The 16,476-nt window shown below is 42.2% G+C and overlaps 1 protein-coding gene across 2 annotated transcripts in view; it reads right to left on the bottom strand.

Annotated features, from left to right (window-relative positions):
- Positions 1-202: 202 nt before the first annotated feature.
- The window catches only part of sntg2 (syntrophin, gamma 2), a 50,646-nt gene continuing 34,372 nt past the window's right edge, over positions 203-16,476 (bottom strand). For both annotated transcript variants that reach the window (XM_031580028.2, XM_031580029.2), the window contains exons 10-17: positions 14,414-14,543; positions 13,251-13,289; positions 12,572-12,688; positions 11,331-11,402; positions 8,982-9,194; positions 2,857-2,949; positions 1,436-1,546; positions 203-1,310 (exon numbers count right to left, since the gene is read on the bottom strand). In XM_031580028.2, coding sequence (XP_031435888.1) covers positions 1,179-1,310; positions 1,436-1,546; positions 2,857-2,949; positions 8,982-9,194; positions 11,331-11,402; positions 12,572-12,688; positions 13,251-13,289; positions 14,414-14,543 — 907 coding nt within the window. In that variant the 3' untranslated portion in view covers positions 203-1,178. The remainder of the gene's footprint in view (positions 1,311-1,435; positions 1,547-2,856; positions 2,950-8,981; positions 9,195-11,330; positions 11,403-12,571; positions 12,689-13,250; positions 13,290-14,413; positions 14,544-16,476) is intronic.

Here is a 16,476-nt window from a genome sequence, read left to right as displayed (position 1 = left end):
GGTTATGTTATAATTTCTGTTAGTGCATAAGTGATGGTTCAAATATCTGGGGGCATCCAACATACACTTCACCTGACGTAGAGGTTAGTGGAGTACTTCAACTTCCAACTAACCCAACAGGCTACACACATGACTTAGTGGCTAGCACCCTCCAAAGTACCCCCCCCCCCCCCCCCCCCAGAAGTCTGTCTCTCTTCTTCTCCGCATCTCCACCCTCTCCTTCAGCGCAATCCCCATTTCAAAATAAAAGTCTCTTCACACTTTACGTGCTACACATATAACAAAAATGCCTTTCAAGCTGACAGTGAATTTTGATGGCCTCGATAGTTTTATTGGAAATCTGTAGTTCACAGGAGAGAATCTGTCTTCAAAGTTAAAAAGATGCTATTAAACAATAGTCATTTAATTTAAGTATAATTCCTTTGTGTTGATTCTAAATTTTACATTTAAATATCCATTATTACAAGCTTCAGTCTTAAAAAAAAGTGATTAATCAGGAGTAATCACAGCAAATTGTGCGATTCATTAGTTAATTGTTTTTAATCGATTGACAGCACTAATTAATATGTAAGTGGGCATACTCTGATTTTCTCCATACTCTTTCTCATACACAGAGACATACACTTACACTTTCCTACTGATGAATTAACAAAGCAGCATTCCGGTATGATGAAATATGTGTCAAAGTAAGTCATGAATCTCACTGAACAAAAGTAAAGACGGTAAAACACCACTCTCAGATATTTGAGAGAAATGCACAAGTTATGGAACCTCCATTTGTACACTGGGATTTTCCACGTTTTTTTCCAAGAAGTCTTTACATTTGCCTCGAAACCCATCCACACTGTTCACATTTTGATGTACAGCTTTTGTGTCTTTCATTAATTGGTAAATGCAGCACATGCATGCATTCAGTAACAAACTACTGACCAATTTGTGTCAATATCTGCTATGCTACATGACCACCACTTGGAGAGAAAAATGTCAGTACCAAATTATTAGTCGATGCATGTCAAAATATCCTTTACCCTAAAAGGTTTGTTTCTTTCACATATTGTTCTTATTTTACAAGTCATATAAAAATAACAAGAACTAAATATATCTATAGAATTTGTGCATAAAATAGTCAATGGACTTAGGAGAAAGGATGTCACATGAACATGAAAAGACTAGGGTCTTTAGCTGTTGCCCGCGTATTTCCTGGTGATGCTTTGATTGTTGACGAAGACAGGGTCCACCGAGGCCACTTTGGCAGCAATGAAGGAATGTATGCAATGGAGCACAGCCGTCAGGTTGGCAAACTCCAACTCCTATCAACACAGACAGAGAGACGGTGCAAATGAGAAGTGCTGTAGCCGGGGAATGTGAGAGGTCATTGAGAAGCTGGGTGAATGAGTGCTGAGTCAGGGAGGGTGAGGAGGTAGTGCTCAGTTACCTTCATTTCGATTTGTTTGCTTTCCGAGTTTTGGAAGAGGAGTTTTACTCTCGTCTTGCCATCGTCAGAAGAGCCTTTTAGCTGGGAGAACTTGTACCTCCAAAGGATTTTCTGTGCAAAGGAAACAAATAAATCACAGACTATCGGGTCGCACAGAACAAATAGCAGCAGCAAAGCTGGCCAGCTCAATAAGCACACTTGCATTGTTTCTAAAAAGAATCCTGCCCTTTTATGTTGTTGTTCTCAATACCAAGCAACTAAGTTATTTCTGTTTGCGTATTTGTTTTTGTTTCAACACCCACAGGGTCCGATTCTCCTTGAAAGCTTACTATTATGATTCATTTATGTGGCGGCTACATAAAGCACTCTCTCCAAAAAACAAAGTGTCCTGTCTGTGACCAGTGCTTGATCCGGCATTGTTTAATGAAACTAATGGGGTATTGGGTGACTGGAGCTCATGGAGACAATTCCTTTTGTTGAGTGACTGACACCACTAAAAAGGATGTTTTTGTGGATGTTTTCTTTTTTTGACTGGTGGACCGGGCCTCACACAAAGACAGACAGCTGGTTCCTGTCTTGAAAGACAGTTCATTAAAGGCAATTCCAATGACAGATCTGGGCTATAGAGTACAGTCCCTCACAACAGTACATTGTGACAGTCCGTACTCTGACTTTCAAAAAAAGCCAATCAGCTCACACACAGTCAGAGGATCGGTTCTGGTGCACTGCGTTCTCCTGCTGCATTCACAATGAACACTTCAGACCCCACACAATTAATGGCCGACTGTCAGGGTGGAAATCAGACAGCATTGTGCCATTTACATTCACTGGCTCACCACCAGCAATGGGATCATAATAATAAATGCTGCCTAATGACTCACTTCACAAGGGGGGCTTGAAACTCGGTGGAAATATTTGTATAGACTACTGTGGGATGGACGGGTGGGCAGGGAGGCACAGAAAATGAGCACTTGGCTGATTTCCTATTCTGAAACTTTCCAGAGTGGCTTGTGTGTATGGAGACTGAGCTATGTAGGCCACTCTTTGTTTAACGTGCTTGTTAACGGCCACTTTCAAATCGACTACGCTCAAGGTTCTAATGACGTGTCACTAGGCACGGTGTGTGTCAGGCATGCCAAACTCATAATGCTGGCTGCTAAGTATCAGCATGGGAACTGGTGGCATCCGTCCATTTTTATGTCAGCACGTTTTCCAGCCATCTCTCATTTCCTGTGGAGCTGGAATTGACAGGTATGTCTCGTTGCAGACATCGCCGTGACACTTTACTCAGCATTTGTTGTGGCTTTATAAATAGCCCTAGCAAGCTAATAAGACCCGATTAAATGTTTGAGAAGAAATGTTTTAGACCCAGCAGGGATGAGTCTACATCTCAAATGACCCCTACCCCCCTGACCTCTCACCTTTGATATGCTCTCCGAGCAAGAGAAGCCAGAGTCGAAGTCAATGGTAAAACACAGTATTTTTCCATGACTGCTGCACATGTACGTCTTTGACTGAGGAAAGAAAACAAATGATCTTAATTAGGCAGAATAAATACCCCCAACACACACATACACATAAATGAGGCTTTAGAAAACTTAACTAGATGATGCCAAACCACATCATGCGCTGTGATGGCATCTGAATCACCTGTGTATAATTTCTGCTTTGCGGCGCTTCTATGGGAATGAGTATTTATGTTAATGGGTGGGTATTTCCTGCACGCCTGCTGTCACTGCCACAGCTATTTTCTCTACCAATTGGACAGGTACGATCCTGTCACTATGGCAACAGCTATGCAGGTCTCCTCTTAGCAGAGAGGGAAATTAGAAAAATATGAAGGCTTTAAAATCTAATGCATATATTATGGAGTCCACAGATAACAATTTTGCCATTATAGTAACAAAATGTCTTAGGAAGATATTTCACTGGTGTAATTTGTGAATAATTGATACAGCACCCCCCCCCCCCCCCCCCCCCAACTGCAGTCTGTGCAGCAAGAAAGGCAGTGATGCAATAAGAAATGAACTCACTGTTAGTGGACTTTGACACGCTGTGAGGAGATTGACAGGCATTCTGTTTTGGAGCCCTAGGCCAACGTACGGCAGGCCTTCTGGAGAAGCTGACAGCGAGGGGCTGCATAATTGGGTTGCACTGAGCATCTACAGAGAGTTTATGTCACGCTTAAGACATTTCTCTCAGGCTTTGGCGATGGAGCTCACTTCCATAGCCTCGCAAGACGCCCGTGACTTCTGGCACACTAGACTTGGCAGTCCAGGTAAGTTCTGTCTCTCCCTCTCTGTTTCCTTCACAACTCAGCCCAGTGAAACCCAGAGAGGCCCACTGACAATTCTTCCATCTTTTAGAAATGAAGAGCTGTTCCCTCTTGGGCTTACCATTTTTGATGTTTACCTATGAAACCCTGAGGCCATATAAATCCAACACCTTCATATCTCTTACCTTTGAACTAATTGTCTCTCACAAGAGTTCTTTGTGTTGCACATTATTCTTTTGTCTCAAAATATAGCTACTGTTTCAAAATCTATACAGGCAGCTTCTTCACCCCCCCCCCCCCCCCCCCCTCTCAGTCTCTCAGTACATCCATTCATATGAATAAAAAACAACATTTCAGTTGAGTTGTATACAGTATAATTCTGAGTTTCACTTTTCTTCTGAGGCATTTGCCCCAAAGGCCTGACTTTCATCTCGCTTCAGTGCACCAATAGTTTGCCACCTCCAAATCCCAAGACTTTAAGAACTTCTACTCAGGTGCTTGTTACTCCCCACCAGAATACACTGCCACTCTCCTGCACACATTGAGATGCGGAGGGAGTGTGCCCCACTGTAACGTCCTTAATTGTGATGTACCATCGGCGCTAAATGAGGTAGGACTCAGCACTCCCCTGGCAGATGTGCCATCGGATCGGGAGGCGCTGGAACATTCCGCCTGCCAAGAATGCGAGCGGCAGCGAAGCGGATTTGCAATGCTTACTGTCACCCTGCATGAGCGCTCGATGTGGCACGTGAAGCGCGGACTACACATCGTTAATTGGCGGGTTTCCTCTCGAGGATCAAGGGGGGGGAGAAAAACACAGCTGTGCCGTGCTTCTCGGAAACTCCTTGTCATGTTTGGATGCGCTGACCAGTAATGCCATGCTGTGTCCTGGGCTGATTCTCTGCATCAGTATGCGTCTGAAGAAGAACAACACCCTGAGGATCAGGTCAGAGTGACTGGGAGGCTTGATGCTCTGAACACTGTAGTTTACAGTTACCCTACTGTGTGTGGCTTCCAAAACACCCATGTTGGATTCAATCTCACTGTGCTAAACCTTGCAATAACCACCAGAGAAAATCCATAATGCTGAGGCTGCCTTGAGTTAGGAACGAGTCGGGAGTGGCATGCCTGGAAGGGACTTGAATAATATTGAACAGGACAGGATTTTCAATCACAATCTCGATCATGAAGATAATCATAATTTGTGGTGCAAACAGATTACAGAAATGACCTTTTATCGCTAAAGAATCACACTAATACAACCTTCGTTAAGTGCAATTTTACACCTAAAAAGAACAGTACTTTTTATAATGAGCATGATTTCCATAAGATAATGCCTGTTTACCTGCCAACTGATTCGTGCACCATTACCTACCCATCAATCAACAGCCTAACAGCATATTGGACCGTGAGTCAGTGTGTGTATATACCCGTCTATATCTTTCGGTAAATTCTCAGGGTAAACCATCTCTGTAGCCATCTTAAATCGAACACAGCAAGAGAGCACATCTCCCACAGTTGAGGTGAAAGTGGGGGTCAAGGCTAACAGACAAGGATGACAAGGAGTGTGCAATGCTCCGCACACTTGATGTTTGAATACCTGCTCTCCTGGCTTAGCACAGCCGGGCAGGTGCAGGGGTTTGCTCTCTTTCAGTGGCTCATGTTTATTTCACAAGGCCTTGTGCTGAGCTGCCGACTTAGCCGAAGTTGAACTGTTGAACACTCCCACTGAGACAGCAGGAGGCTTGGCTAATTGGCTGGAGAACAGAGAATCACCAGCTAATTGAAATCCTCCATCACATTCATTGCTCTCCCAAAGGATCAGGTCTCGAGTTCATATTATTAAGGCAAAAAAAAGCGAAATTATTTCTCTGTTTGCCTTTTTTGGGAGGTAAAGGTGGCTGGATGACAGGGGCGTTGTACTGATCCCAGAGGAGGAGTTGCATTCTGCGGCCTTTGCTGCAGTCCAAGAGAAACCCCCTAGGACTGATCTGAAGCGCTGCTATCCTCATGCATACACAACAAACACGTCAGCTCCTCCGCTGCCTAGGTGGTGGCTGGCACACACACTGAAAGCTGCTAACAAAGGCGCACACACACACAACCTTACTCTGGGGCAATGCGTGCCTACATGCTTGAGCATATTAAGCAACCCCACTGCTTTCACCAACTTCAGTTTTCGCCAAATTCAAGATGTTTCATGTAAATGACATCTGAATGATAGGCCAACTCCACTCTGGAAGCAGTGAACTTCAGTTTCAGAGCTGATGGCTGCACTTTTCTCCTGCGTTCGCTCTCAGGGATCCGGCTGGTGGAAATGACGAGCGAGGCGCGATTTAATTTTGCCTAATGCGCTTTGAAAGAGCACTGCCGACATCATTCCCCGCTTCATACGCCATGTGGACACTTTCTACGGGTTCCGTTAAGAACTAGCCCAAGGAATGAATGATTGTCCACAGAATTCAATGGAAACTAAATTGAACTCCCCGGAATCATGATCCTGAACTCCGGGTGACTTCAGCCCCGTCGAATCCCCCCTCTGTAGCCTTAATGTGATTATTTTATCTCTCACACAGCGCCTCAAAAGGCCGTCATGCTATCATCACACAGTCCCCTATTACTGTGGAAGTTAAAGCAGGCACATATGGAATGGCACAGAGAGAATTGCTCTGATAATTGCTGCTTTAATACTTGGCTCTTCTTTGTGGCCACAGCTGATGCAGAACCAGATAGTGGAATTTGGGATGGATAGCGGTACATGGGGAGTGGGGGATGGGGAGTGGGTCTCACACTCTGCCCTTGCCTCTGTATCTTAGCACAGCCAGGATTTAAATCTCTTCTGACAGGTTCTTCCCTTTGTATTATTTATAAATGTCTCTAGTTAAGGGTTCCCTGCTTCACAGCCCCTGGGTCTGTGTGTGTGTTTGAGAGAGAGAGAGAGAGAGGACTGTTCTGCTTCAGCTTTGGTTGTTTTCAGTGCAAGGCCAAAATATAAAATACATGTATAGAGGACTGCTGGCAGTTTCTTTTTTCCCCCCATTCTTTGACATGACAGTTAGCATAGCTCTGGTTGTGACTCAACTGTATGAAAATAAGAGAAGCGGTATTGCTCAACAAAGCACAGAATCCCATTCTTGAAACCTGCAGCCAACATCCTCACTCTTGACCCTCAGCTGCATGAATGAGAAGGAAAGCCTCCACACACTAGACTTAGACGCAGCTGCAGCCATTGCTGTACTCGTGTACTTCAGTACTGTACTGTGTAGAACTGTACTAAACACTATCATGACTATCTGCATTTAGATGGAACACTGCATATCAACTTGGTGGCACTGAATATGTTCACATCATCCCAAGAGAAAATCAAATACAAATTCCCTGCAGTGTAGGAAAATAAGGTTATTTATTTTGTTGATAAAATGCTATTTATTTTTGGATCTAGGACTTTCGATTAATGGATTTGCTGGTTGTGTCGTGACAAGTTGACATAATATCCATTGGTGTGGTCGGAGCCAAGCAGACACTGTTCAAACACTTGATGAGATGATCTGATGAGATGCCCACGGCTCGTCTCTTTGCCCTCTCCCTCCCTCACTGAGGTTTCATTGTTACATTGTGTCTGACCTTCCTTGACCTTTGCCAACTAAACTGGGAGTGGAGTTGTCCCAGAACCCACTGAAAGATTTAGTGGCCTCACCTCTTGTACTCCCATCAGAAGCGTGGCGTGTTCGACGCCCGCCCGCCTCAGGAGTTCATCAGCAAAGCTGCAATGCCTTCGACTTTAGTGTGAGCAAGGCAATTTAACGGCTCAATGAGGAGAGGACTTACAAAACAGGTTCTTCAGTAAAATGTAATTAAACTAATAATAATGTTCGAAAAGGAATGAATTGGAGACAGAGCGCCATGTCGGCCTCAATGCCTCTTGCGATGGATTTTCTCCTTGCACGGGTAAATTAAAAGCAATACCCTACCTGTAATTGAAGTTCTCTTTGTGTAGGCAGAAAGTCACCTTTGTAAACAGCCGTTGTTAGTTTTAAATTGGTGAACACATTCGTTCTCTGTATTCTTTCTATCAAACAATAGCCTGACCTTTGTCTTCTGTGTTGAATATTAATACCAAATTTTCCATTGGCATTTAGTTTGATGCTGAAGCAACCGTATATATCTGTCATTTACTCATAGTTAGATGGGTTAGGTGACTTGTTCAGGACAGTGCTGATTCACAGGCGGAGTCAGTGGTAACAGGCCTTCAGGTGACTCTCACTGGGCTTCTGCCAAACTGACATGCACACATCCATCCACATAGAGTAGGCACCTCCTCAGAGTAATTACGATCACATAGGGCCAGTGTTAAGGGAGGCACCTCCCCAGTGTCATTACTATCACATAGGGCCAGTGTTAAGGGAGGCTAGAGTTGGCCCTATCTAAACCTTGTTTATATGTCCAGACAGTGTCAGTTAGGTTCAGTGGCTTTTGTTCTCAACATCTTTACTTCAATCTCATCAAAAATATAAAACCAAATCCAAAAGGAAATTATCTTTTTTAAACCCTGTGAAGCAATTACTTTTCCTTCTTTAATGCCGTCTATATACTTTGAGTTCATGATGTACTTAACAGAGATCCATACTCATATGATGTAAGTCCGGTGCTGAGAAGCTCCTTCTCTATTTTTGCTCCTCTTTTTTGGCATCCAACCGCACTGCCCTTGCCCTTTACTAAAAAAACAGGCCTACACACTACTAAACACACACTGAAGCCTTCCAAATTGGAGACACAAAAGAGAATTACAGCACTAGCTGAAATCCAATCCAACCAGAGAGACAATTTTAAAACAGGCAATAAAAGCAAAGGCACTCCCTGTAAGCACCCCACAATAAAGTTTCATTTCTTAATAAAGTCGGTTGAAAGGGTCAGTTAGATCAAGGAAAAACACACAGGTTAGCCCACAAAAACCTCAGTTCTCACGTACACTATATCAATGTTTAGCTTCTAAAAATGGCGTTTGAATGCAGGCAATACAAAACTGACACAAGATATAAAGGCACTTAAATAAATGATATTTGTATAAGAATGTGCTAGGCCACAACACTGTCATTTATTTAAGAAGACTCTAGGTACTGAGGACTTCAACACAACCAGGATACCAATGCTTGACCACTCTGGAGGACTAAAGTGTATTTCTCTCTTCTGACAGTAATGTTTGCTCCCAGACATTTCTGGCATGATGTGGAGTGATTAATATCCCCCGAGCAGTTCATTAGAGAGACTTACTCCTACTCTGTGCACCTCAGCGAACACAGCCCTCTGGAAGGCCTTCTCCCACAGCGCCAGGTCAGAGCCCAGCTCCACGCTGAAGGAATGGCTCTGGCCGTGGCCCACCAGCACGCTGAAGCAGAAGGGCTCGCCGTCCCCCCGCAGCTCACAGTCCTGCTGTAAGCCCAGATACAGTTTCGCCTGGATCCAGCAGTCGTCTGCAATCCATAGCTGAATCAGTTGGAAAGGAGACAGAGAGACAGAGAACAGAAATGCAAAGGCGCAGAGGGGAGGAGGCAAGAAAGAGGGGGGAGAGGGGGGAAAGCAATATGGAGGCAAAAAGGAGATGAGGGCCGAGAGGGAGAAAGGGACAGAATGATACGGAAAGAAAAAACAGAAAGAGACGTTTGAATGTTGAATCCCATGGATCAAGGACTCCTAAAAAAGACTACTATGTAGCCCTACCTCAACTACACCCACACCATAGTAAAGGAGCACCAAGTACATACACTTTGCATGGGAAAAGAAAGAGAAAGCATAGCCAGAGGAAGAGGGAGAGGGAGAGACCCTGATTCATCAGGCATCATGACTAAAAGTCTAGGGCTGATTGCACCAACAGGGCTGACACCTGGTCATAAGATCAGTCAGAATTGACTTTCTGGGCATAACTTAAAGACTGCTCCATCAACTAGTCTTACTGAGAGCATTTACGTCTAAATGAAATGAGATGGAAAGTCAAATGTCTCCATAGACACACAATCAACTCCACTTAGTAATCTTGTTCCATCCCTGGTAAGTGGATCTGCTCATCATGTAATTCAATTATCTTCACAGGTTAAAGCTGCTAATATAAATAGGTAATGAAGTGTGTGGAGTAGTGAGTGGTTTCTATACAGCCAGCACAGCACATATACATCCCCATGTATTTTCCACAGAGAGCATAAGAATTAGATTCAGAATGGCTTGGTCTATTTCCAACCGTGCTACTGAATTCTGATATTTTGACAGTGTGAAAAGACTGGGCCCTAGTTTGAGGGTGAAAATGGTGGGCAGGAACGGCAGTGCATGTGGACTGTTGCACAAAAAAAGGAAAGAGAGAGGGGTAAAGGTGAGGTCAAAGGCACTAAGATGGGAGGCTGCCAGCTATGTTTATGTTGTTGAATTTGACCTGAACACCTGGACCAACCTCAATCCGATTTGACCTGAACACCTGGACCAACCTCAATCCAATTTCTTTCTGCATTCTGTTGCGGCCAAGAAAAGCGACATTTCTTCTTCTGACTTAGAACCTCCAGGATTTAGTGATCTTATGTTTGCACAAATTCAATTGCAATTGTGGGTTGCAATTTCTGTATTATTTGCGATTGATTTTATTGAACTCAAAATCACCACAATTTGATCTGCAATTTTTGAGAATTCCCATGGCAAATTCACTTTTGGCCACAATCACTAAAAACCCTTGCAAAATCCTGGAGGGACTGCTTAGTGTAATTAGACTACAGCATGTGAATAGAAATAACAAGATAAGTCATTATTGTGTATCTACATCATGGATGCCATTTGTTTACTGCTGACTGTCTTTCAGAGGGTTTAACCTTTTAAACGAAACATTTCATTATTTTAAAAAAGCTTGCCAGGATATGTTAACTCAGAGGATATCCAAGATAGATAAATTGCATTAACCCATAACACAGGTTTGTCCTGCTTCCTTACTGATGCAGAAATATGTACGAATAATGCACCACTCTTCCAATAAAGGGAGAATTATTATATTATATAATACTTTTGCCAAATAGATAAATAAGACTTGGGTGACGATGGTTTGTGATTGGCAAATTCAAATGTCCCCTGTCAGAGAAGAATATGTCGCTATATCTCTATCCACATTTTTAAGCCACCCCGACCAGGGGGGGAATAGACTGTTTTCACCTGATTTTCCACTGCCAAACTAAGGCCCTGAATCTGTTGGGGAGGTCTATAACTGATCATGAATCTGTTGGGGAGGTCTATAACTGATCATGAATCTGTTGGGGAGGTCTATAACTGATAATGAATCTGTTGGGGAGGTCTATAACTGATCATGAATCTGTTGGGGAGGTCTATAACTGATAATGAATCTGTTGGGGAGGTCTATAACTGATCATGAATCTGTTGGGGAGGTCTATAACTGATAATGAATCTGTTGGGGAGGTCTATAACTGATAATGAATCTGTTGGGGAGGTCTATAACTGATCATGAATCTGTTGGGGAGGTCTATAACTGATAATGAATCTGTTGGGGAGGTCTATAACTGATAATGAATCTGTTGGGGAGGTCTATAACTGATAATTAATTTGTTGGGGAGGTCTATAACTGATAATGAATACCTTGTGGACTTTAAATAGAACCTCACAGAGGTTAAAGGTGGCTTCGGCCTGAGCCCATTCCGTCACACTGACCTGGTGAAAGAGAATACACATGAGCATGTCAGAACATCCCTGAAAGTTAGGCTCTTTCCATGCAACTCCACACTATGATTAATCCCTTGGCGAGCAAATGTCAGGACAGTACATCATACAAACTAGATATACAAAACAATCCCCTATTCCCAGGTGACGCATACTGTAAGCAAATCACAACTGGAAATGTCAGAGTGCTGTTCAGTGAACACAAGCAGATAATGTCTGGGAACTGGGGACATATCCATGCAGGAACAACAGAGCACACATACCACTGATTTGAATCATTTGATTGCATAGGGACACTAGAAACATTAAACCTTGACTTATTAATTGATACAGAATAGCGCATTTATACAAATTGGATGAGAGCATCTGGAGATTCTCTGTGTGATTAAAGAGCTAAACTAAGATCTCTCCATGCAGACCAAACTTGGAACAATCTTTTGTTAAAATTATTGACTGAGTATTATCTTATAAACCACAACTTAAAATGTAGTGCATATTTAAGCCTTTGTGCTATGATTCTAAGTACTAATTTGAACCTCTGGGCATTTGGACTAAATGTCAGTTCCATATGAACTCCTACTCGCACTGCGGTACAATTTAACTTGTCAAGACCCACTGATAAAAGAAACTTTAGCTATTGCCATGCTTTCGCAGGGAGCACAATTAATACTGTATATAACCTCGATAATGACATGCTAATGTATAACTAGGAACTCTTCCCCTCCCCTCAAGGCACACTGGATGCATACATTTAAGACTGCTCTCGTCATTAATTCAGTGATTAAAAAAAGAAAAGTAAAGAAACATCGCCACAGCACTTTCTTGTGCAAGCTCTAGGCCTATTAGCCATACTCCTCCCCTCACACAGGCAGGTGTTTTCTGTAACTGCAGCAAGAGGGTGATGGCTGCACAGACAATGGGCGAGTATTTCTGGATATATTTCACCTATAGCCAGCTACACTGCTCTGAAGCTGGAAATACCTCTCCTCTTTATAAAACATTAACAAGCCTTCCTTGATGATAACTGCTCTTCCTCCACGTGTACAGGTGTCTCTTCTATGAAGATTCACTCTCCCATGCTTCTGCTGCCTAAAAACACCCAGAGCTTGTCCTTGGGTGAAGCTCAAATAAAGATGGAAGAAGGGGAGAGAGTGTCTTACAGGCGGACTCCTGAGGATGTAGAGAGAGGATCCTTTGAGAGCAAGGAACTTGTAGCCGTGAGTCTGGTTGGCATCGCTTGACTGGAGGTGCTCACAGACCCAGCCCATGTGGATGATCTGCAAGGGAGATTGTGTGCAAGATGCAGAATCAATACCTCAGCAACAACAACAAAAAAAGGGGGGGGGGGAGGTTGGGGGAGTGCCTCTGACATCCTGTCTGCTTTTTTATCCTAAAGGAAAGACAGTTAGCAAAGAAGTTGAGAGGTTTAATGTGTCTGCAGTAAAACGAGTCTGTGTTTTGAATATTCATAAGCATGGAACGATGACAAGGAGAGGAAATGAACTAACTGAAACATAGATGTGATACTCACGCTCAATATATTTTAATTTATTGAAGAATGACAACATAAATGATTTCTGTTGTCTTCAATTTGATTTTGCTGTTCTGTTCAAACCAGATACGTGCTTAATCCTAGTACTGTTTTTGCGTTCTTACCAGAGACTCTATAAACACAACAGTGCATGATGCATCTCTCACACACACACACACACACACACACACACACACACACACACACACACACACACACACACACACACACACACACACACACACACACACACACACACACACACACACACACACACACACCACTTTTCATAAGAGAAAACCATATACCTGATCATCAGGAGAGAAGCCCTGGTTGGCCATTTTGATCTAAAATGGGAGAAGTATAGTAAGTCATTAAGGATATATTACACATCATTTCACTGAAGAAAAACACTCCAGATTTATGGAGTCAAATAAATGAAAACCTCTGAAATGTTCACCACGATCTCTCTCACTCAAACAACATGACTACTGCAGCAATACATTTATATGTTGCATTAATAGAAAACAATTAGTAAGTTCAATACATGATCAATACAATATTTGGCTTTTGAATCTAATACTCTGAGTATGTGCTGGCATGTCCACAAACATGGCAGCACCCCAGCTGCATCACAGGATCTCAGACTGAGTCAATTTCACTTCAGATAAAACCCTATTATCACTGCTGTTCAGCAGCTGTCAATGGCTGGAAGTCTGGCGTCATCAGGGTATCAAAGTCAAACATGTCACAGTGTCTTTTTTTAGGCTGTAGGTCAACACCAGTCACAGCTCTGTTTTCTCTGCACTGATGTACAATCACGCCTTAATTGGACATTTAGCAATCAGTCTTTGCATTCATGATTAGGTGATGCAAGTGAGGTAATTACTCTTTTTTTTTTTTTTTTAAAGGAAAAAAAAGCAGCTGCACGGTTGTAAATCAGAGCGCGTTTGTGCCTTTGGTGGAGAAAAAGGGCCCTTTGGATCATCAGTATGGCAATTAAGGCGACACACAGGAAATAAGATCGTTAGGCAGAATTCAGGGATTGATACTGAAACTTTGTTACTCGTGGTAAACCAGGCATGGTGACATACAGGAGTTAGAGCAAGTACTATGAGACTCCTGCAACAAGCTCATTATTAGGGCCCATTAAGGTATTTTAGGGATGAATCGGAAGGCACTGCATGTACTTCATGTCTGAAAGTGGGTTACAGAGACAGGCGTCTTTACCCCTTTCCAAGAGTGAATGAATACAGCCCTGCAGTAGCTGATCCATATAGTAATGACCCTGTCTGCAGCTCAATCCAATGTGCTTGCTATCGAGTGTCTGTATATAGGTACCACACGCACTTTATTCACCTACTTTCTATCAATATGCATTCAAGCCAAGTATCTGACATCAATTAATCAAAGGATTATGACCACTGCCAACAAACAAACATGATACAGAGCTATATTTCTTGACACTTACATTATCTTGTGTCAAACCGTTACTGTTGGTTGATATTGCTTGTAGCCAGTCTGTGCTTTCTGCTGCTGTGCAAAACTGGAGAAGATTGGTGCATGATCCATCTAAGGCAAAAACTTCAAAACTGTTCGATCTGTTCCAAAGAATGAGATAGGTAATAGGAAGGACAAAGTGAGAAGAGAGAGGAGACAGAGGAAGAGAGAGAAAATCAGAGTGTGGAATCATTAACAATTACAGGAGCTGAAGATCAATAGCTCCAGAGGGAGAAGCTGAGAAGCTTACAAATCCAAACAGTTCAGTTAATCCTGTGACTTATGTTGAAATATTTGTTTTCAAAGGACAACAGTGATAATTTGCCATAACAACAATCAATAAGGCATTATGCAAGTACAGTGCTGTGTACAATTAGGGAAATGTCTGGGATCTAAAGTACATACGCTTTTAATTAAACAGTGGGTAGCAAGCGTGCATTGAAACACAATTAAGATTCAGTAGACATACAGTACCTCAACAGAATTAAGACAAATAAAGTGTAAGTATTGCCTGCATCTATTGTATTTCACTGGATGTGTTGACATTTCATTTAGCTGTGTATCGATAACACACTGTGGAAGAATGGCTCTTTGCCCTGTCCAATGGCAGCTGTCACTTGCTTCCAGGGAACAATAGGGTCTCTTTGAGTACAGCACCAACTAATGTTTTCTTTGATGGTTGAGGGGTCACATTTATCAGTCAAGTCTTATATAACTAAGAACTTCAGCTCAAGGATGTATGTTTGTTGCACATCCAAACTAGGAAAGGAGAGAGACTTAGTCAAGACAAAGGACAAGGACAGCTTGGAGAACAATCAGATGTGAATTAATTAAACCAACAGCCCTGTCAATCTAGAAGGACTGTCCAAAGCAACTTAAAAACAAAGCAACAGTAATTCAATTCAATTGTATTTATATAGCGCCAAAACAATAAAAATGTCTCAAGGCGCTTCAATGCCAATCTCAGGGAAGTCTACTATTCAGGTCCATTTATATTTATTCCTAACTTCTTTGTTTTACTTGGGAACAAAATCTATTTGTTTCCTGATTCAGACAGGGGTTTCAATCCAAAACATGTAATTAGGTCATACATATCCGAGCGTGTCACATACGTATCCAGAAACATTGTGAAAGTGAGGTTAGCCTGATATAGCCATTTGAAAGGAGGCATAATTTCAATTAATCCAAGTCAAGTGAGAGAGATACAACCATTGCCTGCTTGGCCTGTTTCGGATAGAAATTGCCTCAAGAATGTAATGTTCTGCTCCAGCTCACAGCAGACTGCAGTTGGAGCCAAGGAACTGCCATTGTGAGTGACAGAGCACAATAAAAAATCCATTAGACCAGAGTGTTCCATTTTCAATGGATTCTCGCATACATTGAGAAGGGCTGTTTTTTGCAGAGGGGACAAAGAATAATAGACAGAAAGGGCTGGTGGTATGGAGTATGGATGTGGACGAGGAAGTGGAGAGTGTGTGGCACGATTATCTTGAAACTGGGACTCGAGGTGCCAGCGTGTCAAGTCAAGTCAAGTCAACTCAAGTCACATTTATTTATCTAGCACATTTAAAAACAACAAGAGTTTCCAGTCAAGGTGAATCAATTGACAATAAAAATAAACAAGAATTAAAGAGATTAAAGACTAAAAAGAATAAAAACATATAGGACAAATAAAAGCTATAAAAGTGAAAAAATAAAAGACCAAATAACACAAAACAAAATAAAAACAAGAAAAAGAGGTAAACGAGCAAAAGCCAAAGTAAAAGAAATAATAATACATTTAATTTATAACAAAGTAATAAAAAGTAGTACAAATAGAAAGAGAAAAATGAACCGATACATAAAACCATAAACATGGATAACAGAACAGAATAAACAAATTAGAATTAAAGTGAACTTGACCAGTCACCATACAGTAACCTCGGACGGCACAAATAAAAGCCAACCTCTGACTGGACTAAATGTGGCAAAGAGAACGCATCATCTAGTGTATAAAAGAACGCATCATCTAGTGTATAAAAGTTACTTTTCAAT

Source organism: Clupea harengus, chromosome 14, assembly GCF_900700415.2.
Source record: "Clupea harengus chromosome 14, Ch_v2.0.2, whole genome shotgun sequence".
NCBI classification, from domain to species: Eukaryota; Metazoa; Chordata; class Actinopteri; order Clupeiformes; family Clupeidae; genus Clupea; species Clupea harengus.
The sequence above is the reverse complement of the archived record's forward strand: the minus strand, read 5'-3'. Positions and strand labels throughout refer to the sequence as shown.